This window comes from Pelophylax lessonae (genome assembly GCF_965119305.1).
Source record: "Pelophylax lessonae genome assembly, chromosome: 4".
NCBI lineage: Eukaryota > Metazoa > Chordata > Amphibia > Anura > Ranidae > Pelophylax > Pelophylax lessonae.
Genome location: NC_138771.1, coordinates 202,501,311 through 202,527,197, shown reverse-complemented (window position 1 = coordinate 202,527,197; position 25,887 = coordinate 202,501,311). Strand labels below are relative to the sequence as shown.

General features: G+C 42.7%; 1 protein-coding gene across 5 annotated transcripts in view; it reads left to right on the top strand.

The window, feature by feature from the left end:
* Nucleotides 1–25,571, top strand: part of CELSR1 (cadherin EGF LAG seven-pass G-type receptor 1) — a 248,525-nt gene extending 222,954 nt beyond the window's left edge. The window contains exons 26-35 of one of the 5 annotated variants that reach the window (XM_082257090.1): nucleotides 1,590–1,702; nucleotides 5,938–6,017; nucleotides 6,270–6,396; nucleotides 9,903–10,028; nucleotides 12,034–12,128; nucleotides 19,046–19,146; nucleotides 19,226–19,393; nucleotides 20,174–20,416; nucleotides 22,528–22,789; nucleotides 25,327–25,571. In XM_082257090.1, the coding sequence (XP_082113216.1) occupies nucleotides 1,590–1,702; nucleotides 5,938–6,017; nucleotides 6,270–6,396; nucleotides 9,903–10,028; nucleotides 12,034–12,128; nucleotides 19,046–19,146; nucleotides 19,226–19,393; nucleotides 20,174–20,416; nucleotides 22,528–22,789; nucleotides 25,327–25,351 (1,340 nt within the window). In that variant the 3' untranslated portion in view covers nucleotides 25,352–25,571. Of the gene's footprint in view, nucleotides 1–1,589; nucleotides 1,703–5,937; nucleotides 6,018–6,269; nucleotides 6,397–9,902; nucleotides 10,029–12,033; nucleotides 12,171–19,045; nucleotides 19,147–19,225; nucleotides 19,394–20,173; nucleotides 20,417–22,527; nucleotides 22,790–25,042; nucleotides 25,306–25,326 lie in introns of those variants that run through there. The other 4 variants (XM_082257088.1, XM_082257087.1, XM_082257089.1 and 1 more) reach the window with 4 other exon arrangements.
* Nucleotides 25,572–25,887: the final 316 nt, after the last annotated feature.

Here is a 25,887-nt window from a genome sequence, read left to right as displayed (position 1 = left end):
ATTTTCTAAAAGCTGCAGTAAATGCTGTTACCATAGTAACTTGGTTATGTTATTGTCTTTGCTTCTTAGGGCCCATTCACACCAGAAACTGCACATAACTGCGTGTTTTTGACTTTTGCATTTGATGCGCGCTTGAATGCATTTTGCATGTATTTAGTACTGCATTTGCAGTGCATTTTGCTATGTTTTTGGGCTGGGATTTCTTGGCCTAAAGGGGTGCGGTACAGTGCATTTGAAGTGCATTTGCGGCACGTTTGTAGTGCGGTTCAGAAAAATACAGCATTCTCTACTTTCTTTTTTTTAACTGCACTGCAATGATATGAACTATGTCCATAGGATTACCTTGATTTTGGGCTCTCTATGCAGTTGGAGTGCAGTTCAAAATGCATCCAAATGTGTTAAAAAATTGTTTCTGAAATCTAATTTTTTTATCATCAAGTATTGTATACTATTTACTACAGCATGGTATGTTTTCTTTATTTGTTATGTTCAGGACAAAAATATAAATGTTGGCGCTATATAGCTTGTTAATCAAGTAAATATGTTATAATTGACATATCATATTCATCACTTGCAGCCTGCAGGTGATATGCTGGAGGTGCTTTTTACTGTGTAATCTGTAAACAGCTTGCGCAGTCTGAGCTCCTGCTATGCAGGTCTTTTCACACAACAGACACAGCTGAATATTCAGAGGAGGGACATACACCTTGTTGAATCTATGCCACAAAGAATGAAGGCATTTCTGACACTATACTGTCTCATTGTTCTTACAGAAGTTTGGAATTAAGCAGAAGTAGTCAGAAAGTGTGATGGTCTTTCTTATTAAAAGGCCAAGCACTTCAAGTCATCTTCACCATGTCTAGATGCCTAAATGCATTGAGTTGCTGCCATGTGATTGGCTGATTAGCAATTTGTGTTACCAAGCAATTAAACAGTCATACCTAATAAAGTCGCAGGGGAGTGTATATATATATATATATATAATACTAATGAAGTATTAAAAAAAAATTGTTGTTTAGAGACATTTTTATAACTGTGCTAAATATTTTTCTTTATAAAACAAACCTTTTTTTTGTACTTTGAGAAATAAACAAAATTAACAGGTGATGAAAAGGGGAAAAGGACAAAGTAAAAGCAGAACGATGTTCTACCACATTACAAAAAATAAAAATGTGTGTGTTTGTGTGTGTATGTATGTGTGTATATATATATATATATATATATATATATATATATATATATGTGTGTGTGTGTGTATATATTATTACAATTCAGAAACACCGGAACCATATTGATGTCAACAGCTATAGTATGAAGCACTTTTTTCTTTATTTTTTGCATACATGAGAGGAGCTAAAAAAAAATATTAGCATGCTATATTTCCAAGCATTGCTACAATCCTGAGGCATCACAATTAATTTATAAATTAACACTGTAGCGTCCAAACAAGGATAGTGGAATTTAGAGAGGAGAGTAGGGGTTGCACAAAGATTTTGAAGAATACTTTACATATACTGTATCTGTTACTACTATAGTTTTGGTTTGAGTGTGATGCAGCTCATAATGCTTCACTTTTGTTTTCCTTCCAGGTCTTGCTGTAGGTTTGGACCCTCAGGGGTATGGAAACCCTGACTTCTGCTGGCTTTCAGTTCATGACACACTCATCTGGAGTTTTGCTGGTCCTATTGGCATTGTAGTTGCTGTAAGTGTTGATCTGCTGTTTGAAAATACAAAGCATTTCAGTGACAAGTGAAGAAAGCCAAACCATGTAATTTACTGATTTCAAACTTAGAATTTAATACACCAACAAAAGATTTGCTTGTCTGGGCACAGCAGGGATGTAATAAAATCTCTGACACGTGGAAAGTGTGCTGTGGAGGAAACCCCAAAATTTACTCTAGAAGATATCTGTGTTTTCTTTATACCTATAGGTGTGTGGCATATTCATAATGCATTAGTACTTAACCATGAAAGTAAAGAAAAGCAACACATGGGTACAAAGGCAGTCTACTTGGTTTCATCCTGTGTGTAATGAATGTGACACTGGGGAGAGGGTGGACAGAAGATTTATGAGGAGAAGACTTGTCGTTGGGTAGAATAGTGGGTTGTAATAAAGAGTGTTTGGAGAAGGAGCAGGGATTGGGAACAGCAGTGGCAGCCAAAAAAGTAATTAAGCAAGGGGCTGAAAAAGCCACATGGATAGGATTTGAAAGAGGTGGGCAACTGTCCTTTAAGTAGGAAAGCATCAGAAATTAGACATGCAGGTTTTATTAGGTAGAATTGAACAGCCCAAAATATAACCGTTACCCTACCTTACCAATAGGTTTTGTGGTTTTAAACTGTCTTTCAGCCATTGCAACCGTATGTTATGTAGGGTATAATCAGAGGCGTAACTAGATTTCTCAGGGCCCCGGTGCAAGAAATCATGAAGGCCCCCCCTCCCCCCCCCGAAAAAGCATGTTTTTGACCCTTTTTTTTTTATTTTTTTGCAATATAACAAAGTAAAACATTTCGGTTTCTGGTGAGGGGTGAGGGATCAGGGCAGTAATGGTGGTGAGGGGTGTGGGATCAGGGGCGGTAATGGTGGTGAGGGGTGTGGGATCAGGGGCGGTAATGGTGGTGAGGGGTGTGGGATCAGGGGCAGTAATGGTGGTGGGGAGGGGTGTGGGATCAGGGGCAGTAATGGTGGTGAGGAGGGGTGTGGGATCAGGGGCAGTAATGGTGGTGGGGAGGGGTGTGGGATCAGGGGCAGTAATGGTGGTGGGGAGGGGTGTGGGATCAGGGGCAGTAATGGTGGTGGGGAGGGGTGTGGGATCAGGGGCAGTAATGGTGGTGGTGAGGGGTGTGGGATCAGGGGCAGTAATGGTGGTGGTGAGGGGTGTGGGATCAGGGGCGGTAATGGTGGTGAGGAGTGTGGGATCAGGGGCGGTAATGGTGGTGAGGGGTGTGGGATCAGGGGCGGTAATGGTGGTGAGGGGTGTGGGATCAGGGGCGGTAATGGTGGTGAGGGGTGTGAGATCAGGGGCGGTAATGGTGGTGAGGAGTGTGGGATCAGGGGCGGTAATGGTGGTGAGGGGTGTGGGATCAGGGGCGGTAATGGTGGTGAGGGGTGTGGGATCAGGGGCGGTAATGGTGGTGAGGGGTGTGGGATCAGGGGCAGTAATGGTGGTGGTGAGGGGTGTGGGATCAGGGGCAGTAATGGTGGTGGGGAGGGGTGTGGGATCAGGGGTGGTGAGGGGTGTGGGATCAGGGGCGGTAATGGTGGTGAGGGGTGTGGGATCAGGGGCGGTAATGGTGGTGAGGGGTGTGGGATCAGGGGCGGTAATGGTGGTGAGGGGTGTGAGATCAGGGGCGGTAATGGTGGTGAGGGGTGTGGGATCAGGGGCGGTAATGGTGGTGAGGGGTGTGGGATCAGGGGCGGTAATGGTGGTGAGGGGTGTGGGATCAGGGGCAGTAATGGTGGTGGTGAGGGGTGTGGGATCAGGGGCAGTAATGGTCGTGGGGAGGGGTGTGGGATCAGGGGTGGTGAGGGGTGTGGGATCAGGGGCGGTAATGGTGGTGAGGGGTGTGGGATCAGGGGCGGTAATGGTGGTGAGGGGTGTGGGATCAGGGGCGGCGGTGGTGGGGAGGGGGAGTGAGATTAGTGGCGGCGATGGTGAGGGGGGTGGGTGGATGGTGGGGTGGGATCAATGGCGGTGATGAGAGGGGGTGATGGATTGGAGGGGGGTGGGATCAATGGCAGTGGTGAAGGGGTGATGGTGGAGAGGGATCAGTGGGAGCGATGGTGGGGGGGGGGGGTGGAGGAGGGGTAGGATGTGGTGTCACCACTACCTCTGTCTTACTGATCCCATCCCCCTACCACCGCAGATCTCATCCCTACACCCCCAAAAGTTCTGTTGTAGAGGATGAGATCTGTTCTGTGCCAGGCATGGGATGGGATCATTAAGAGGCAGCATTCCAGTAAGCCAGCAAGGGTGGAGTTTGGGAAGGAAGGCAAGTTGAAGTTCACTTACTTTTAGCAGTCAGTCGAGTCAAGACGATTTCCCCCTCACTCAGGCTCAGGCAACTCCAGCCAGGCAGACACAGCATGGAGTCTCTTCACACTCGTCTGGCAGAGGGGAGAACTCCTCCTCCCCCTGCACTCTATTGGTGTCAGCTGGTCAGCTGACTTTCAGTGACTGACCACCCCTGCTGCCTCACTGCATCAGCCCTCTCTCGGATTGGAGGATCGGCAGGGCTGAGGGCGGTGCAGGCAGCACAGCAGCAGAATGCAGGTACTCGTAGATTGCTTTACACTGACTGCACACATGTCATGCCTGTACCTCTCCTCCCTGCCCCCCCCCCCGCACAACGATCGGGGAAGGCGGCATCCAGCCTAGTTTCTCACTCACTCAGCTCAGCCACCACTAGCGTACTGTCATCAGGCGGACGGACGGGCCCCCTCACGCCGCGGCCGCTGTAAGAAAACGGGGCTGGTGGGCCCCCCCTCAGGTAGCGGAACTCCAGGGCCCGGTCGCAACCGCGACCGCTGCGACCCTGATAGTTCCGCTACTGGGTATAATATAGAAGTACCCCATAGGCTCTATGCACTAAATTTATAATTCTTTTTTACTGTTTCTTACGAATAGGCAACCCTAATGATATTTTATATTTTCTAACTTTATAAAATGAGAAAATGGGACACCTTATCCCGAAATGTAAGTGAGCAAAGGACACACCCCTGCCGTGCACCAAGTTACGCTGATCATGAAGTTATAATATGTAAAATACAAAATGATTGGTCAACTTTACAAGTGCTTCTACTAGTTCTTCTTCTCACTGGCTTTTTATAATAACAAATGCAATAATTTGAGGTAGAATGAAAGTTTTGGTGTAGTATAACACTTCTGGCAGTTAAAGTCTAAACCTGGGAAACTTTAAAATTATCCCTTGCAGTGGGGTTGTGCCTGTAATGCAAGGATTAATTGCTCTTTTAGGTCTAGAGGACACAGAAAAAGTGCTTTTTCTCTACCCTAGACAAAACGATCAGTTAACCCTTGCAGTGTGGAAGCAACCCAACTGCAATGAATAATATTAAAGTTTCCCTATCTTGAAGTTTAAAGGATAAGTTCAACTTTTAAAAAAAAATAAACAAATGCACAACTTTTTGCAGGTTAAAAAATGTGCATTTATTTTTTTTTTTTTTTTTTTTACGAGGAGCCTGTAAAGCATTGCATCGGTGATCAGCAGATCATGGGTGCTGGGTGCTGTGCAGGACTCCTGCAGACTTATCAGTGTATCTGTCTGCTCGTACAGGCAGGCAGATACCCACAGAAAGAGACATGGTAGTTCATTGAGAACTACAAGCCTTTGCAGCTGTCCGTACTTGTAGTTTTCCATTCTCAGAACTCTGTATTATTGATGCTGGCGGAGCCCTGCTCGGCCGTGTCTTTTTTTTAAAAATAGGTACAGCCAGTGGAGGGGGGGGGGGGGATCTAAAGGCTCATTCACATGGGCACAGGGGCCTGCAGTATGCAAGAGCTGTTTGTTTTTGCATCCAGAACAGCGAGGAGCTGCATGCAGGTAGCCCACGTTTGTCAATGCCGCAGTGGTGCTTGAGGCAGTGCATTCTGTCAAACTCAGATGTATAAGCGCGTCTGTACAGCTGCTGTATCTCTATTAACTAACATATGCTTTCTACATGCAGCTCCAGATACATAAACAAATGGCTCTTATACACTGTACAGGCCTCTGTGCTCATTTGAATGTGATCTGAAAGATTTCTTAACTTGATAATACATGCATGTCTCACCAAAATGGACATGAAAGGGGCTCTTGGACATGATCTTGGTAGGCTTTCCATCTTGGCGATGGTTTATTGGTCTTGAATGGGGTAATAGTGTTTTCAGTAATAAGTGTTAAATTTGCTATAACTGTTGATGTACCATTTCATTACAGATAAATATAATCATTTTTGTACTGGCTGCGAAAACATCTTGTGGTCGAAGGCAACGAATGTTTGAGAAAACTGGAGTTCTGTAAGTTAGAAAAGATATGTTAACAATCTTAACCCTTTACAGAGAAAGTTGTATGGCTACAGTGTCGTACCAACCACTGCTTATTGCTAACTGTATACTGGACTAGGTTTCTTTCTGCCATTGTAATACAATGCATCCATATGCAACCACTGCTTATTGCTAACTGTATACTGGACTATGTTTTTTTCTGCCATTGTAATATAATGCGTCCATATGCACACCTCTAACTCAGGATTTTATTCTGACCTTTAGCTCTACACTGAGAACAGCATTCCTATTACTGCTTCTAGTCAGTACCACCTGGTTATTGGGGCTTATGGCAGTCAACAGCGATGTTATGACATTTCACTACCTCTTTGCCATCTTCAGCTGTATGCAGGTAACCTTTCTTCATTAACATAAAACATATCTCTAGTGTAAACGGTATTGATGAAGAAATGTTGTTTACATGGTTATGCAAAAAAATAAAAAAATCTCTTTGCCTACTGTATTGTTTAATAGCAGCACTTATTGCAATAAGTGAAATGACAGTGTTTGTAGCACATCCTCCTCTACTACATCAGAGACTTTATAACCTTAGCACCGCATCAGATTACCCACTTTACTTAGAAGTAGCATCTCTTACTTAAATATTGATGACTTTAATAACGTTGCCACAGGCAGACTAGCATTCAGTATTTATTCTTAGCTTGCTGTGCCTTCAGTCTTGCCCAGGCCAAGATTTTAAATACAGTATTGGTTCTATATTACTTTGTCTCTATTCTTATAACACCCCCTCTCATGTCTTCCAAAAAACAAGGACTTACATTTTAGGACAATTTCATTTTATTATTATGACATTTATGTGAATATATGAAACTTTTTTGCTTTTATGCAAAGTTTGTAAATACACCTGTAGATGTAGGTAGCCGTATTAGCTATTAGTATTTGTCATGCTTGGAAGCAGTAAGGCTCGGTTCACATTTGTGTGATGCTGAAACCGGCGCGATTACAGTGTGGGTTCCCGCATCGCATCGCATCTCATTTGCAGGCAGTTCGCACTGCTCTGTGCAAACCGCTGCGGGTATCAATGTAAAGTTAATGACCCCCCTAAATCAGTTTGCAAATCGCAGTGCGAACCGTGAAATTGGATAGGAATTGGATTGCATGAGTGTAAACACCCATGCGATCTGATTCCAGTGCAGACCAAAAAAAGGGTCCTGTACCACTTTGGTCCGAATGCTATGCGAAATCAGCCATACAAACTGTGCAATGCGGTGCGAATAAACAAATGGGTGACTTCCTGCACTAATCCACTTTACTAAAGTCCACCAAATCCTCCAAGAGTATCTACAGATAGCAGCTCCTACCAAAAAGCATTCACTAATGCAAATAAAAACTCAATAAACCAAAAACTGGTAAAGCGCTATCTATTAATAAAGTACATTAATCAAAAATCTTCAAATATATTCAAAATAGTGCATAACCCACAGCTATCCCTAATTATGAAAACCTAATATGTAAACAAATATGTGCAACAAAGCAAATAGTTTAAAATTATATATAATCAATCAGTCCAGTGCAAAATCAATAGATATAGAGTGCTAAAATGTAGCCCAATTTATGCAAAGAAAATATAAAGTGCATCCATATGCAGTCCAGTTCATGCAAAAAAATATAAGGTGCATTCATTTAAATTTCCAGTTAGTGCATCAGAAATGGTAGTTGTGTGTAAAATCCCAAACACCACACATCCTCTTCAATAATCCCCCTTTGGGTGGCTTCTCACCTGTTAGAATGGACCTCACCCAACAGGGAAGGTCATACAAGCATTTAATGTGAGGATCAATGAACACTCCACTTTTACTCCCGCAGCTCAAGTCTTAAAATCCTTAGCATAGGGACACAGCAAAGGAACACATATATGGGAAGTAAAAGGAAGATCCAATATTTTAGATCGCTCAAGATATAAATTTATTGACGTAAAAACAGACTCATATTTCATCAGTATGAAAACAGCATTTCAGTATAGTATGGAGACACAGCGTCCTCAGCTCCACCTTGCGTGATACAGTCATCGCCCACCTCACATGTTGCGCCTCCCAGGCTTTCTTAAAGGTGTAGGCTGATCATGCATTGTCTGTGATCACACCAGTTTGAGCCCAGCCTTACAATGCTTGTTTCTTTCTATCCTTTTTTCCCTAGGAAATGCTTTGGATAGCTTAATAATTACAAATACAATTTATATCATTGTTTGTGATTATCATTGGTTCCTGAAATAAGCAACAGTTCCTGATGCATGGCCAAATCCCAGCATGGGCACAGTTAAAGTGATTTGTAAACCGCCCTTTTTTTTTTTCTCAATAACAAACATGTTACTTCTAGATTGTAAGCTCTACTGAGCAGGGCCCTCTAACTCCTCCTGCGAAACCGCTTGCTATGGGGGCACTCATGCGGGCCTGCTCCTGAGCTGGCTGTATGTGTCCGTAGACATTCCATACCTTCTGATTGGTCAGCACCATCACATGTACTGGTAACACTGTGGTAAAATGTGTGGTAAAACATTTTATACTGTGTGTTAATGCAACAAACATTTTTTTAAAACAAAGTTATTTTGCAGCCCATTGGACATGTGAGAGGCTGCTCTTGAGGGGCACATTAATTACTAAGTTAAGTTAACCACCATTGTGCTGTATTCCTAAAAAAGATTAGACGGATAAGCTAGACATCTGATTGAGTACTGCTTGGATCTTGATGAAGGGGACATACCCCGAAAGCTTGTCCTGAAAAATTGTTTGTTAGTGCAAATAAAAAAAGTATCACGGACAGTACTCAATTGTCTCTGTCGCAAGTGTACTAATACGGCTACAGTGACCTCAAGCATTGCTAGTATAGGAAGAGTAACAATTAATAGTTTTTTGTTTTTTTTATATATTTTATAAACTTGTATTAGTGCCTTTTTAGGTTTGTTATACTTTTAATGGCTATCAGATAAATAATGACAGATCTGTTCTACTGATAATTTGTCCAATCCGCTTTCGTGAACCAAACTACCATGCTCTAATCTGTTGATCCACTAACATTTAGGAGTGCTAATTTCTTTTTTTTGGCTATCTTTAACTGTGTTGGTTGATTGACTTATTTTCAATGGCTGTCTCGTCTTAAGGTCAGACAAGTGATTTCACTTATTGTGTGTTCAAAAGATTTTTGCTTTGAGATCTCTATGAATTTATGTTTTTGACAAATTGTCTATAATATGGTTGGGACAAATGGGTGTAAAATGAAATACACAATATGGATGCGTGTCTCCTGTGTCTCACCTTAGTCAGGTCACTGTAGTCTCTATAACTACCGATAGTGAGATATTTTTTAAATGGCTTTTGGCTAAATTGAGTCTACAGCATTAAATTACCTATCACTGACTGTTTCTGTCAGCAGCAGTAATATATGTTCTTAAACTGCCCCTGACCTCTACTGATCTTTATACTGATAACTACCTACTGCACTGGAGAAATTCAAAGTGGGGATCTATTTGTTCTTTAGATAGCCAAGTGTGGGACGTGATGTTTACTTGTAGGTTGCAATATACTGTAGGCTATCACTTATATCCATTTAGGAAATCATGCTACTGTATTTATATATCATATTTCTTAGTTTTATATGCAATGACTGTATGGAGTCCAACAGCCAATAACAGATTTAATTCTAATTATTAATATACTAATGTGGTCAGATGATGAAATCTTGCTATTAGTGGGTACACTGTGCACTGCTTTTACATGCTACATTTATTAGCCCAGGTATCACCCATATTTGGCATTTGTCAATTTTTGTATTTAATTCTTCAAGTCGAAAGTGTGTATAACTATTGGCAACTAAATATATGCCACCTTTTATTTGCTGCAGGGACTTTTCATCTTCTTTTTCCACTGCATCTTTAACAAAGAAGTGAGAAAGCAATTAAAGAACACTTTTACTGGAAAGAAAGTCCTAGCAGATGACACAACTACTACAAGAGCCACATTACTAACAGTAAGTTCAGTCCGACATTTGTCTCTTCATATTCTAGTGTCTCTCTGCTGCCCTCCATAGGTGCTCTATGGAAATAAATTGGAAAGTTTTTGAAATGATAATTTGAAAAATCATATTTACACATGTCTGTAATTATTTATTGTGTTTTATTAGACCATTCCAGTAACACAGCTAAATTGTTGATAAAAACACAAGAATTTGTGATCTGTGCATTTGAAAATAATGAAATGTCCTGTTTTTCTACAATGCGTACATATGAATATACGGAATGTGAAATGCTTTTTTTTTTTTAAATGGACTACAAAATTTAAATGTTTAAAGGACAAGGTCGCCTTTCAAAGAAAAATTAATAAATGCACATATTTTGCAAATTTCCTGCAGGAAACTGGAAAGCATTGCACCCGTGATCAGTGGATCAAGGGTGCAATGGTCAGGCTTCTTCACACAAGCCCTGCAGCTTTCAGCCCACCCCTACATAAAGGGGTGTCTGTTGAAAGCCGCAAGGCTTGTGAATGAACTATAAAACCCCTCATCAGTGCCCTCACAGTTCATTCACAACTACAAGCCGTCAGCTGCAGTGGCTGATGGTAGTTGTAGTTTATTTATTCACAGGAAACTGTGAATTTAAAATGCAGTAATTTGAGCAGCGCTCACTTGGCCATGCTGTTCTTAAATTGTGACAGTGGGTGCGGGTCACACCGAGGGGGATATGAGTGAAACATTCATGTACCATGTTCCAAAAGGTGAACTTAGCCTTTAAGTGTGCCCCAGCTTATTTCTGTCTTATTTCTATCCTGTGTTTCACAAAGGTACTTGCTCCTGCAAAATTTAGAGATGACCAAATTGTTCTGAAGAGTTTTAAGATTTAACCTAGTGTGCGCCAGTTTGGAACCAGCAGAGATTCACAAATCTGTCAATCTGCTGCTGGTCCATTGGAATTTTTTTCCTGTTTTTAAGTTTTTTTACCTTTCATATAAAGATGGCATATGGTCTGTATCATGAGTACAATATAGTCCTTTTTAGCAGGGGTTCCCTGAGACCTGAACTCTTTTTTTCAAGGGTTCCTCTGTGTTGAAAAGGTTGAGAAAGGCTGACCTAGAGGGTTCAGTAAGTTCCTGGAGGAGCAGATTTTACCCCAACAGAGTATAGTAAACAAAGTTTTTCTTATGATATGCAATGTGGACTCTATCATTATTTTCAATATTTTAAAAACAATCAGTGATAAAAACATACTATACTAGGTGTTGTTAAATTGATTTCCTTCCAAAACATTGCCTTCCCCTTGGTACAATTTTTTTTTTTATTGGACCTAAAAATACTAAATAGTAAAAGTTATTTTATTTTTGTGGTGGTTTTTTTTTTTTTTTTTAACAAATATTTTTCTTGTATTAAAGTTTTTTCAGAGAAAAAAAAAATAGTCTGCACATAGCAGTGGATTTATGGTATTTAGCTTTTAGTAGTCATGTGGTATTTGTAATAGGATTACTTGGAATACTTTGCACATAATGAGTGTGCACATCATAAATGTACAGTAAGATATGCTGACATTGTAATCTGAATGAAGGAGCGGTGTATCTCCACGCTGTAGACTTGCTTTGCAGTGAGAAAAAACCCCTAACAATACTGCTGGCCTATTAAACAGCTCTTTTTGTGCAGTGAGTGTAAAATATGCAAGCTGACTTTTGGTTGTTTGCTATTCAGTTACTGTGCGTCCTTCTTTAAATCATTTGGACACAGTGTGCTAACAAGAGCATATTAACGGGAAGCAAGGGTCTAGGATCCTTGCCCCGTGTGTTTTAATGAGCATGTTTATAGCATTAATGAGAAGATAAGATATTGCTATTAAATAAAATACTTTGCAATAACTTTTGTGCAGAAAAGGTAAAATCTGCCTTTGAGAACAAAGGTGATTGTATGCTTCATTAGGTTTCATAGACATGTCAGATTTTTTATTTAATGAAAAAATGTAGACGCTTATTTATGGATGTCCTTTTTTTCTCTCTAGCGAACCTTAAACTGCAACAACACCTATATGGATGATTCGAACATGTACAGAACGGGTATTGGAGAGTCCACAGTCTCCTTGGAGAGCACCGTCAGGTCAGCCAAGAGCCACAATAGCTACCTTGCTTATATCCTCAGGTAATGCGGTGGTGGGTGCATGGCGCTTGGCTGTCTTTCTTTCAAGGAATAGACCAAAAATAGTTTCATGAGAATACACCTTGCAATATTCCCAAAGTACTGAATGTCAGTACAAAAACATAATTTTGTTTTCTGCTGCTATTAGACGTTCTCATGCTACAGAGAGCCCAGTGTGTTCAGGTAAAATTGCAGATATTGCTATCAAATCTTTCAGCATTTAACAAAAGGATAAATTCTGCTTTCTGCATGGCTAGCTTTCCCACCGCCTGGCACTACAGCAAAGTAAATCTAACACAAGCACATCCTTCTTTTTGACCTAATGTACATAGATGTATAATTATGAACACTCTGGAAGGAAAAACAGGGCTACTGCCCTTACATGCAGGCTAGATAGCCTGTTTAGCTGCTAAGTGGTTGCAATCAGCACAAAAATATCTAAATTCATGTCTCCAACTGGATTTTCTAAGCTGTGATTTGACAATGTATTTATACTTTTCTTTGAATTGTTCTTTTGCACATTAGGGTTGAAATGGCAATTAGTTGCCAGGATATGATAAAGAGGAATAATGTTTGTAGACCCCCTTCTAAACATGTCCACTTAGGCAGCCCATACATTAGTCAGTTTTTTTTTTTTAGTTCAACCAGTGGACTGAACCCAAAAAACTGACCAGATTCTCCCAAACACACACTCGATGTTGATGAGGGAAATCCTACTCACCGAATCTCTGATTTCTGACAGGGAAACTTCCCCACCCTCGAAATACACTGATCAATGCTGCAGACCATGGGCTGGTGTGCTGATTGAGCAGGTAAAATCAGACAGGACAGTTGTACAGAAGTCGATCGGTAGACCAACTTCTGTACAACCACAGTGCCCATATGTAAATTAGAAGTTGGCAGGTCCCTGCTGAATGGGCTGCACTTCAAGCCATGTATGGGCAGCTTAATTTATACTTTCTATTTCATTAATTGATAGACACTGCTCCTTATCTTCTTGACCATTGGGTTATACTGCCCCCTACAGGAGTAGGGCACTAGGCAGGAAAAAGCATGACTACTCCTATGGGGCAGTCCCAGTGGGTATACATCCACTCTCAGCTATACGCACTATAGGTTTTTTTCCTGCCTAGTAAGGACCTAGTTCTTTGTTGGGATCTCTGGTCCTGACAATTTTCTTTTTCCTTTTAAATTTAACTTTTTCCTATCTTTATTTTGTTCCTGTGAGAATCTACAATCAACTGCCAGACTTGGTGAAAAACTAGATAATCTAGATCCAGAGGGTCCCCCCAGTCTGGCCAGCGAACGTGTGAAGGCCTCAGTTCCCCGCTAGGTCGGCCACGACATAGCCCCACTGGATGGGGGCTAGCCTGCGATTTAAACATCTCGCGGGGGCGCTTATGACCTGGCCTTGGCCTGAGTCGCAGCGTTTCTCCTGGCCGACAGCCCCCCCCATTCCGATGGAGTGCTGGTCTGTCAGGAGCGGTGCCCACCCTGTTCCTGCTATGTTAAGTAGCTGTCCCCTCTCTACCCCTGGAGGGTTTTGGGGTGGACATGGGTGCCTCCCTGGGACAGTCGGACCCCCGGGTTCCCCTCCCTCCCATGCAGCGTCCCCCCATTTTTTTTCTCAGTGGTCCTCTGCGGACTTGTTACCCCCTCCATCTGGCCACACCTTTTAGGTCGGTCTGGTGTGTCAAGCTGGTGATGGGGGTGGGGGGAGCATGCCGCCTGCAGACCGGACAATCAACTTTTTTTGGGAGGGGGCTGTACCTATTGGGGGCTTCTGCCAGGGCCCCCCTTCCTGCTGGGATCGTGTTCGGAGCTCTTGCAGTCCCCCCTGGGCCATGTTTGTGTAGCATTGGCAGCCATTTTCTTGTGATTTTCTCCATGAAAATAGCGGCGGCCTTGTTTTTGAAGCTATTTGGGCAGTGATTTCAGGGGAGGGAGCCCCTCCTCATCCCTTAGTGCTGACTCCTGGATCTTTTTCCTCCTGATCGCTGCATGGTGTGCACTTTAGCTTTGGGCTGTAAGTGCCTGATTGGTGGTGGTGAGTTTTTTTGTGAGGTTCTCTCTTCCTCTCTCTGCTATAGCAGCAGTAGTGCTCTGTGCTGGGCCCTGTGGTGCCGCCAGCGCATTGGGGTTGTCCCTAGCTGTGTTATACACTTTTTTTGTGTGGGTCCCCCTCTTCACTAATGGAATCCCTGGATTTCCCCACCTGATCCCCTCGCAAAGGCTGCTGAGCCCTCCGGGTCCCAACAATCCCTGACTGCACTAACGGCAGTCCTGGAGTCCTTAGTGTCCAAGGTGGATTTGGTCCTGGGAAAAGGGGCTAGCAAAAATCACCCCCCCCCCCCCTTCACCTGCTTTATCTGTCTCATCAGATCCTGGATCTGATTTGGCTGCTGCGGATGAGAGTTACCCCTCTGGGTCTGCGTCCACAAACCCTGCGTGCTCAAATGGTGAGGATGATTCCTCTGCTCCTCTAAGCACGCATGAAAAGGCACTGGTGGATGCGCTGATTGCTGAACAGCTTCCCCCTGCCTTTGCAGAGCTGGCGGATCAGTTGGTCCAGGGGCTACAGTTTGTCTGTGATGCCTCTTTGGATGCAGCTCCTTTGATTTCTAGACTGTCTGTTTCAGCAGTGGTCCTTCGGGGTATTATCTAGCTGAAATGCTGGTCTGCGGACCAGACATCTAAGAAGGCCCTATCTGATCTCCCATTTGTGGGGAATTGCCTGTTTGGAGCTTCTTTGAATGACATCATTAAAGGCCTCACGGGAGGGGGGGGAGGGTACTCTCCTTCCGCAGGCTTCCAAGGGCAAGGCCATTCTTCTCAGCTCATAAGAGGCCTTTTCGTCCCTCAGGATCTCAAGACAAGGGATCTAAGCCCTTCAGGGCCTCCAACTGAGGTTCCAAGAAGAACTTGTCTGGCAAGCCACGAGTGGGTTCTTCCAGACCCTGCGGACAAGACTTCCTCTGCTTGAAGAGGCGCCCTCACCTGTATCGGGGGTGGGGGAACGTCTTTGCTGGTTTTCAGATCCATGAACCTCCCTGGTACAGAACAAGTGGGTCCACAAAGTAATTTGGTCCGTCTACAAGATTGATTTTCGGTCTTCTCCTCTAGAAAGGTTCTTCACTTCCAACCTGCACTCGTCCCCAGATCGCTTACGGGGTCTCTTTGGCGCAGTGCAACACTTGTTAGTTCAAGGGGTGATTGTCCCAGGTTCCAACTTCTGAATGTTTTCAGGGTTTTACTTAAACCTATTTACAGTTCCCAGGAAGGAAGGCAAGGTACATCCAATTCTGGACCTCAAGGAGCTAAACTGCATTGTGCGGGTACAGAAGTTCCAAATGGAGTCCATTCGCATGGTAGTGGCGTCCCTACATCAGGGGATTTTCTCGCTTCTATCGACATCAAGGACGCCTACCTTCATTCCAATATGTGCCGGTCACCAGCGCTTCCTCTGCTTTGCCGTGGGCGAGGAGCATTATCAGTTTGTGGCATTACCCTTTGGTCTCGCCCCTTAGGCCTTCACGAAAGTGTTATCCCCGGCACTAGCATTTTTGCGTCAGCGGGGGATCGCGGTACTGGGGTACCTGGAAGATCTTCTACAAGCTGCTTTGATGGATAACTTGGAGGTTACTCTGTGAACTCTAGTTTCGGTTGGATTCTGAACCTTCAGAAGTCTGCTCTGGTTCCATCCACACAACTTGACTATCTGGGTCTCACTCTGGACTCTGCCTCAGCCAGAGTGTTTCTTCCTCTGGAAAAACTCCAGAAATTGCTGGAGGCAATTCAGCTTCTGTTGTCCAGCAGACAGTCATCCCTCAGGGCTTGCACGCAGGTGCAGGGCCTGATGCTGTCTACCTTCGAGGCAGTTCCATTTGCACAGTTCCACACAAGATCTCTGCAAAAAGAGATCCTGGTGAATTAGTACAAGAATCCCCAGTCTCTATACAATCTGATCCTGTTGAGCTGGGGTACGAGAGGGTCCCTGATCTGGTGGCTTTGTTCTCCGGCACTTCGACAGGGAAAATCCTTTCTCCCCCTGTACTGGATGGCTGTCACCATTGATGCCAGCCTGTCTGGGTGGGGAGGCATCCTCGGCACAGATTGTGCTCAGGGGATCTGGACTCTTCCAGGGTCCAGGCTGCCAATCAATGTACTGGAACTCAAGAGCGATCAGACTTTGTCTGGATCAGTGGATAATTCGTCTTCAGGGGTGTCAGGTACGCATTCAATCAGACAGTGCCACAGCCGTGGCCTATTTCAATCGCCAAGGGGGCACAAGAAAAGCCCTGGGGGCTCGGGAAGTAGCCGGTCTTTCAGGGTGGGCAGAACAATTCGTTTCAGCCCTCTCTGCTGTACAGTTAGACCAAAGGGAATGGTCGCTTCGTCCAGGGGTGTTTCATCAGTTGTGTTTCCAGTGAGGTACTCCCAAAGTGGACCTGTTGGCCTCTCGTCTCAACAGGAAGGTACAGAGGTTTTTGGCACGATCTCAGGATCCTTGCGCCAACGCCACAGACGCCTTAGTGGCCCCTTGGAGTCAGTATAGTCTGGTTTATGCCTTCTCCCCTCTCAAACTTCTGCCAAGACTCCTGTGCAGGATTGAGGCGGAAGGGATTCTGGTCATTCTGGTGGCTCCAGATTGGCCTCGCCAGTCATGGTACGCCGATCTGGTATGGCTGGTCGCCGATGCTCCTTGGAGACTTCCTCTCAGACAAGATCTGCTGTTCTAAGGTTCAATCTTCCATCCTGCTTTATAGTCGCTGGCTTTAAACCTCTAGGAAGATCTACCATTGTACTTGGAAGACACCGGTCTTAGCGGTTTTCTTTCAATGTCCATTGGCCATAAATTCCTTGGTGCGTACCTTCCTCCAGGGAGTTCGACACTTGACTCCTCCAGTGCGGTCTCCATTCCTGCCGTGGAACCTCAATTTGGTTCTGTCAGTTTTTCAGAATCCTCCTTTCGAAAGTCTTTGGGAGGTTCCCCTGCTTACATTGTCCCAGAAGGTGGCCTTTTTGGTGGCTATTACTTCTGTGCGCAGGGTTTCGGGGCTGGCGGCGTCTTGTCGTTCACCTTACCTGGTGGTTCGGAGATAAGGTGGTTCTTCGCCCCTGCCTGTCGTTACTTCCAAAGGTCTTCTCTGATTTCCATTTGAATGAAGACATTGTGTTGCCTTCCCTATGTCCCAGGCCTAAACATCCTAAGGAAATTGCCTTGCGTTCCCTGGATGTGGTTCTGGCAATCAGGGTGTACCTGGCAGCTATAGAGATTTTTAGGAAGTCAGACTCACTATTTGTACTCCCGGATCAACCTTGAAAAGGGTTAGCTGCTTCTGCTGCGACCATTTCCAGATGGATCAGACAATGATTCAGGCCTATTCAATTAAGGGTCAGGTTCCTCCTTTCCCTGTTAAGGCACACTCTACTCAGGTGCTTAGTGCTTCCTGGGCCTTCTGTCATCAGGCGTCAGTGATGCGGGTTTGCAAGGCCGCCCCCCACCTGCTCATCTGTGCACACTTTCACAAAGTTGAATGTGTTGGCATCTGTGGATGCTTCTTTTGGCCGTAAGGTTTTGCAGGCTGCTGTTTGGAGGAACTGGTCCTTTTTGAGGGTGTATTGTTTTTTTCAGGTGAGCTGCGGTTGTTTATGGTTGAGCTCCATGTTACTTGGTTGGCTACGGTTTAGCCTTGGGAATTTTTTCCCTGCTGTTCCCACCCCTCATGTTTGACACTGCTTTGGGATGTCCCAATGGTCAAGAAGACAAGAAGCTGTGTCCATCACTGAACGAAAGAGAAAATTAGATTTTTGACTTACCCTAAAATCCATTTCTCTGATGTTGTTTGATGGACACAGCACCCACCCCTCTATGGAGTTGGCTTTCTTCTAACACTGCTTGTAACAAAACTGAGTTCCTATAGCTGAGAGTGGGAGTATACCCCCTGGGACTGCCCCATAGGCGTAGTCAAGCTTTTTCCTGCCTAGTGTGTTAGGCCTGTAGGGGGGGCAGTATAACCCAATGGTCAAGAAGATAAGGAGCTGTGTCTGTCAATGAACATCAGAGAAATGGATTTCACGGTAAGTCAAAAATCCCACTTTTGCATATGACCTACCCTAATCCAAGGCACTGTTCAGTTTACAGCACAGCCCTAGCGGAACATCCATTTCTGGATAGAAATTTCAAACAAGGTTAATAGATTTCCCAGTAAGGATGGTAGTGTTGGTTTCACTATATTTCCCGTATTGAACTGTTACAGTTCCAATTCAGTTATGGGAAATATTTCATAATACCACCAAACTTGTAAAGAGAAAGCAGAAATCCTATTTAATGAACACCATTTCCTTGGATGTTCTTTATTATTAGGATGTTTTTGTTATGTTAATGTATTCATTGTAATCATATATGTATCCAGGTAGAGTTTTGAGTAAAAAAATGTTTATTTTTTTTTGTGTGATATATTAACCTATGAAGTCATACGCAGTACACTACTGTCTGTGGGTGTAAAGAGTGGAGAGCTGAGGAAAAGTGTTTTTATTTGAACTTGGTAGCATAGTTTTGTTGAAGCTTGTCACACCCTGGAGCTGTTTTTGCACCTAAATAGAACAGTATTGTATTAGCATCACTTTCAGATATCTCACAAATACACGGATCAAAATAAAAAAGTCACAAAAAAAAAAGCCTGTTTTTCAACTAAACATCTATATAAAATATCCTAATACATATTTCTTTCTTTGCTGCTTGCTTGTGTTCAGCAATTCAGTGCATGTTCTGATTTAACTTCCTTCCATCTGTTATAATCATTGATGGCTACTTCTTGTGGTTTGGAAATGCATTTTTTTTAGTTGTACTATTTCCTGATTATTTTCTAATACAGGGATGAAGCTGCTCAGCTCAGTATGTCTTCAGGACAGACCCGTGCTGGTGTTACAGAGGTGGATACTGCACATTTCCACAGAAACCGAACACGCGCCCATGGTGAGGCTCCTAGCCTAGTCTACATTAAAGAAATAGATATGCCTGGTTTTCTTGATACTTACTGTACAAATCTCTTTAGGACATGACTCTGACTCTGATAGCGAGTTATCTCTTGATGAACACAGCAGCTCTTATGCTTCTTCACGTTCTTCGGATAGTGAAGATGAAGAAATTGAAAAAGAGCAGCAGTGGAAACCAACCAGCCCTAAAAACAATGAGCGTGGGCCTGTGCATAGTACGCCTAAAGGTAAATAGCTGTTTAAATCTTATGACCATTTTCTCAGTTACTTAAAGGGTATTGGCGCTATGCAGAACTGTACCTCTACTTTCTCCTCCTTCCGAGTATAAGCAAATCTGAAACATGTTATTTGGAAAATAGTTCCCAAGAGATGCAGCCTGCCTGACACTGCAAGACTTGCTTCAAAATCTTTCTAGTCCTTCTTTGCACATTCATGGCCAAATACTTTGGACCCCAGTGGTTTCCCCATCAACAGGCCGAGTTGATGGACCTTCTGTTTAAATCTGTAGTGTCAGACATTGCTTGCAACTGTGCAGCTATGGAGGACAGGGAAAATTATGAAGAAGGTAGAAGTGGTGCTAGGGAGCCTGCAAAAGAGAGCATCTCCAGGGAACATGATTTCATGAACTGTAATTGGTTTAAGATTTGCTGAGACTACGGGAGAGGAGATGTAGGTAGAGCACTAAAGTGGGGGGGGGGGGGGAGAGATTAAGGCAGTGAGTAAATAAAAATGTGGTGATCCTAAGAAATAACTTTTGCTACCTTGGAGGACAGGGTTATTTACACTTTAATTTTAAAAGGGGAAACGCCCTCAAGTACATGTATATACACGTCTTAGAAGTGCAGTTACTGAATAATTCACATAAGCAGTACTTTTTTTTTTTTTGGTCTTGCAGCACTAGCATGCAGTAAAATAGACCACCTGCTCTGACAATTCATGAATTCTTGCACAGTTGTAGTACAAAAGAGGTTATTAAAATGTGCAACTGTATTTATTTTTTCCTGCAGTGGATTCAATACCAAATCATGTTAAACCATACTGGCCTGCTGACTGCATGACAGCCAGTGACAGTGAGGATCAAGGGGGCAAAAGTACACTGAAAGTAGAGACCAAAGTGAATGTGGAGCTTCATAATGAAAACAAGGCTAATCACTGTGGAGAGATACCTCATGAAAAGGAGAATGAAGCACAGACCAAGGATGGCAAGGTGGTCAACAATCACAACAATCAACAACCAGAACTGAGAAAAGGTAAACTTGATTAAGTGTTAGGGCAATATTTGATAGTATTTAATAGGGTCATTTTATTGTTTTTGAACATGGATTCCCTGAGCATAAGATTGTTTTATATAATGATTCCTTGAAGGGCATATTTATTAAGAACTGAATTTGACAATCGCCAATCATTGTCAATAGCAAAAACAGGAAATAGCAGAAGAAAGAAAAGCATACTTGGACATTGTTACCTTGTATCATAAAGCAGGGGTCTCCAAACGTTTTTAACAAAGAGCCAGTTTACTGTCCTTCAGACTTTAAGATGGCCAGTGGCCCACTGTGGCCGGTGGAGTAGAAAATTCCTTGGGCTTGGTAGTCAGCGAGAGTAAAAAAAATGAAATACCGCCTGTGGTCAGTAGGAGGAGAAATAGTGCCCCATCGTTGGTATCAGTGGAAGAAATAATGCCCTCTCTTTGGTATTAGTAGAAGGAATTGTGCCCCATTGTTTGTGTCAGTGGGAGGGATAGTGTCCCATCATTGGTGTCAGTGGGTGGGATAGTGCTCCATCATTGGTGTCAGTGGGAAGGATAGTGCCCCATTGGTGTCAGTGGAAGGGATAGTGCCCCATCATTGGTGTCAGTGGGAGAGATAGTGCCCCATCATTGGTGTCAGTGGAAGGGATAGTGCCCTATCATTGGTGTCAGTGGAAGGGATAGTGCCCCATCATTGGTGTCAGTGGGAGGAATAGTGCCCCATCATTGGTGTCAGTGGAAGAAATAATGCGCTATCTTTGGTATAAGTGGAAGGAATAGTGCCCCATTGTTTGTATCAGCGGGAGGGATAGTGCCCCATCATTGGTGTCAGTGGGTGGGATAGTTCCCCATCGTTGTTGTCCATAAGATGAAAGGATGAAATAATGCCTTGCATCAATGAGTGGAATAGTGCCCCAAGGGCCACATCAGGGCATGCAAAGGGCTGCAGTTTGGAGACCACTGACATGGTTTATTGCAGTAATGTTCAGGATTATCTCTATTTTTGAGGAATTCATAACATACACTGAGCTGTAATGACATTTGAGAATATATTACATTTCTGTATGAAAATGTGCTTATACGTTTGAACATACCAAACTGGCTAATTGTTAAGACTTGTACATCAGAATCAGCTGAAACCTTCTTGAACATTAATAAAACATAACAATACATCTATAATGCTCAGACAATGATGAATGTGTTCCCTTTATAGCTGGTCCTGCCCATTATATTTACTTAGTGAGTCAAGTTTACTGAACAGAACAAAGGCTATACGTGACTTGTTCACACTTTTTCACTCATGTTCTATTGTACAGTGTGTTTCTAGTCATGATGTGCAATCATATATTATGTGCGAATCTCGTCCATGTCATGCTGTAAATTCAGTCTTCTTATTCTAAAGGTACCTGTGATGGAAATGGTGCTGAGTATGTTAATCCCTTTCAACATATACGATATTACATGATTGATAACACTTGTTACTCTAGCCCTTCTACTGAAGTTTGTATAGTTCTGCTATGTTCAGTTTTTATAGCAAAGGGGTCTGAAAATAAGAACAAGAAAAGAGTGATTATAAAATCGCAACACTAAAATAAAATAACAAAAAACATATAGTATGTAAAACATCTTCTGTACTTGTATTATACCCTTTCTATAAAACCAGATCAGTTGTGTACAGGACTATAGGAAAGAATAGGTTTATTCTACAAGACAGAAATACAAGAAAGCATTAAGGTATACAGACATCATCTTCCACTGTTCAATGCATTCTACTGTCTAGATCAGTCTTTCTCTACCTTTTCAACACAGAGGAACCTGCTAAAAAAATGACTTTATCAACAACTCGTGATTCATTAGTGTGATGGTCATTGGGAAGAATTACCCCTTAAAGATAGCTAAAAGGACCACTGATGTCAGTGAGAACTTATCGGAGACGCAGAAATTTTTCCTTGCTCAAGGAACCCCTAGCAACCTCTGGAGGAGCGCTAGGCTTCCACAGATCCCTGGTGTAGATAGTGATACTATTGCAAGTATCGTGTAATGGTAGGGTGTGATTCCATTTCTTATGTGATGCTTGATGAATAAATGTTTTTTTTTAATAATTCTTTGTAACAGGTATTCTGAAAAATAAAGTCACATACCCTCCTCCTTTGACGGACAAAAATCTGAAAAACCGTCTACGAGATAAATTAGACTATAATCAAAGTACTATTTCATCAAAGACTTCATCACTATGTTCAAATGATGGCATCCATCCAGTTACAGACACAGCAGTAACCATAAAAAATGCACGAAGGGATCATTCTCGAGAACAAGTCAATGGCATGGCGATGAGTATTCAAGCTGGACCTACAAATGGAGAGGCTTCAGATTCTGAGTAAGTATGCTAAAGAAATATTTGCATAAGGGATAAATGAGCATATAATGGGATATGTGCATAGAGCCATGCATTTCATACAGGATCCGTGCCAAATCTAATATGCAAGTTTGTTGTCAGTGTGGTTAATCAGTATAGAATTTCAGCTCCTAAATGGCACAGAGATGATTTTCCTTTAAGAAAACTGGATCACTTTAAGAAAAAAAAAAAAAAAAAAAGCTGCTGAGAGCTATGAAGTGCAGACACCCTAATGTTCATACATATCTGTAGCAGCTTCCAGTAACCCCTGCTTCCCCTGAATGCCAGGCTATTGTGACAGGCACAGCTCTGACCCTTCTGGGTCATGTCAAAGCTCACTGCTTACATTTCCTCCAGCCCCACCTCCCCACCTACATATATTTTATTGCTTCATCACTATGATGTGCTTATTGGTGGCCCATTGGCCAATTGAAATGAGCAGAAGGTAAATTGAAAAGCTTCATCATTATCAGGAAGTTTAGAAACATTGCCTGTCATATCAGTTGGTATATGACTGTAATTGAAGGATATTGCGGCTGCTGTTGGTACCCACACTTCATGCCTCTCAGCAGCTTTATACTCTGTCTCAGAGTGACAGAGTTTAGGTCACTCAAATCAGTGTTATTTAGTAAAAGAAGGTCTGATATTAATACTGCTTGAAAATAAATCTGAAGTTTCAGTTTAACTCAGGCCAGTTGGGGTTCAATTTGAAATTGAAAGCTCGGTTTTTTATGGTACCCTTTAAACAGAATCTGATTCAGAATATGACTTACTTGCCATATGCACAAAGAAGTTCCTGTTACTCAAATGGAGCAAAAATCCTATTGTGATGTATTTTGAATCCCTTATCTTCTAAATATGGATTTTTAGTGGTTGCCAATAATTATGATTCAATATTAAAGTGGTTGTGAAGGCTAAAGGTTTTTCAACCCTAATCCATTTTCTGCATTAGGGAAAAAAACCTTTTACTGACAGCTCCTCCCCTCCCCCAAATGCTTACCTGAGCCCAAACTTGATCCAGTGCTGTGCCCTGATAGCAGCGATGCTCACATGAGTGCCCCATGACAAGCGGCTTGCTATGGGTGAACTTGGAAGACAGGAGGAGGCAGGAGCGCTGGTGGAGAACTTCAGAACAGGAAGATCAGGTCTGCTTTGTGCAAAACCATTGTGCAAAGCAGGTAAGTATAACATGTTTGATATTTTACAAGAAAAAAATAAAACCTTCAATCACTTTAACAACTTCCCATCCAGTCTATAGCAGAATGACAGCCTGGCGGTGGCTTTACAAACCAGACTGGACATCATATGAAGTCCTTTTCATTGCAGCGCAATGGCATCATGCAGCGAGAAATTAGATGGTGAGCTGTGTCTCTTGAACACAGCGCATCACCGATCACGGTAAAGAGTCGATGATGTAAGCTCTTTACCATGTGATCAGCATATCCAAACACATGTAAACAATTGCCTTTCCTCAGTGCAGTGTCTGAGAAAAGGAAAGCGGCTTTCCAGTTAAAGTGGACATTTACACTGATCAGGGCACTGATTATTCATGTCCTGATCATCAGTGCTGCCCCATCAGTGTCCATCAGTGCACCCTCATCAGCACACATCAGTGAAGAAGAAAAATTACTTTTTTTTTACAAAACTGTATAACAGAAACAAAGAAGAAGGCTTTAATTGTTCTCAAAATGTTCGGTCTTTTTACTTTCGTTTAGCAAAAAAAAAAATAGCACCAAAAGAAAGCTTGATCTGTCTAAAAAAAATGATAAAAATTTCAGTTGAGTACCGTGTTACATGACTGCCATTAAAATGCAACCGCGCTGAAAGCTAAAAATTGGCCTGGGCAGGAAGGAGGTGAAAGTGCCTGGTATTGAAGTGATTAAATGGTTTTCCAAACTCTGGTCTTCCAGTTATAAAATAAAAGTAGACATACATTTTGTCATTTTAATCTACTTATTTTAAATGTTTCCCAGATCTCTAAGAGTGTGTAATGCTTTCATGAAGTCTGATATACTACTGCTCATTTTTGTAAGAGATCTCCTCTGGAAGGTTGTTATTACCCATTGCTGACCACAGGAACCTGACTTTACCCGATTCCCTGTAGTGATGCTAGTCCTTTGGAAGAGCAGCATTGTATAAAGCAGTGTGCACTGACCGTTTCTGTTATGATAAATGAATAAATAACAGCCATTTAAGGGGTTCTAATTACAGAAAAGTTGTCCTATCATTTTGTAGGGTTACCAGCCACCTGATTCCCCAGGAGCAGAAAGTCAGATTTTAACTTATGGCCAAAGTTCTGTAAAGCAAATGGCATTGGTAAACACCACAAGTTACTTTATCTTTGCATGAGTACTGGAATGCACTGAAATGGTGGCAGGGTTGTTTCTGCATGTTAGATATGAGTATTCCTTTGTCCTCTCTCCTCTTTTGTGACATGCATGACATGTAAACTAACATTCAGTAATAATATGATATGTGTTTAACCCAAATCCTGCATGCTCCTTTCTTTTCATGAACAGTGGCAGTAATGAAACTTCGATTTGAATCATCAGGAGATTGTGAAGGCTTCTACAGACCAGGAACCCCTCGCCCCAAAGCTTGTGACTTCCCGAACATCTGGGATTATACAGAGGAGCACAACTGTGGTGGTCGAGGATGTATCATTGCTAAGGCAATTACCTAATTTGGCAGACTTGTGACTGCTTCATGATATAAATAATGAACTATAGAGCTGTGCTGTCGGGATCTATGATAAATAAAAGCACCCAGTGCCAAAAATAAGAGCATAAGCAAGACTCCTTTCCGGTGGATGAAAAGGACATCACAAGAGAGAACACAGCAGAAAGTGACGGACGGATTCACAGGTCCATACATTGCAAAGGAGACTGCCTAAGCTAACAGACTCATGAATTCATGAAAATAGCATGGTTCTGCTCTGGAGGAGTCAGCAATGTACAGGCAGCCCTCCCCTGGGGTCGAGCACTGCTGATTTGTGTTGTGTCACAATGTGACCTTCCAGCCTACTGAACAATGCACACCTTAAGATGACACCAAGTGCCCTTCATTCACTTCACCAAGTT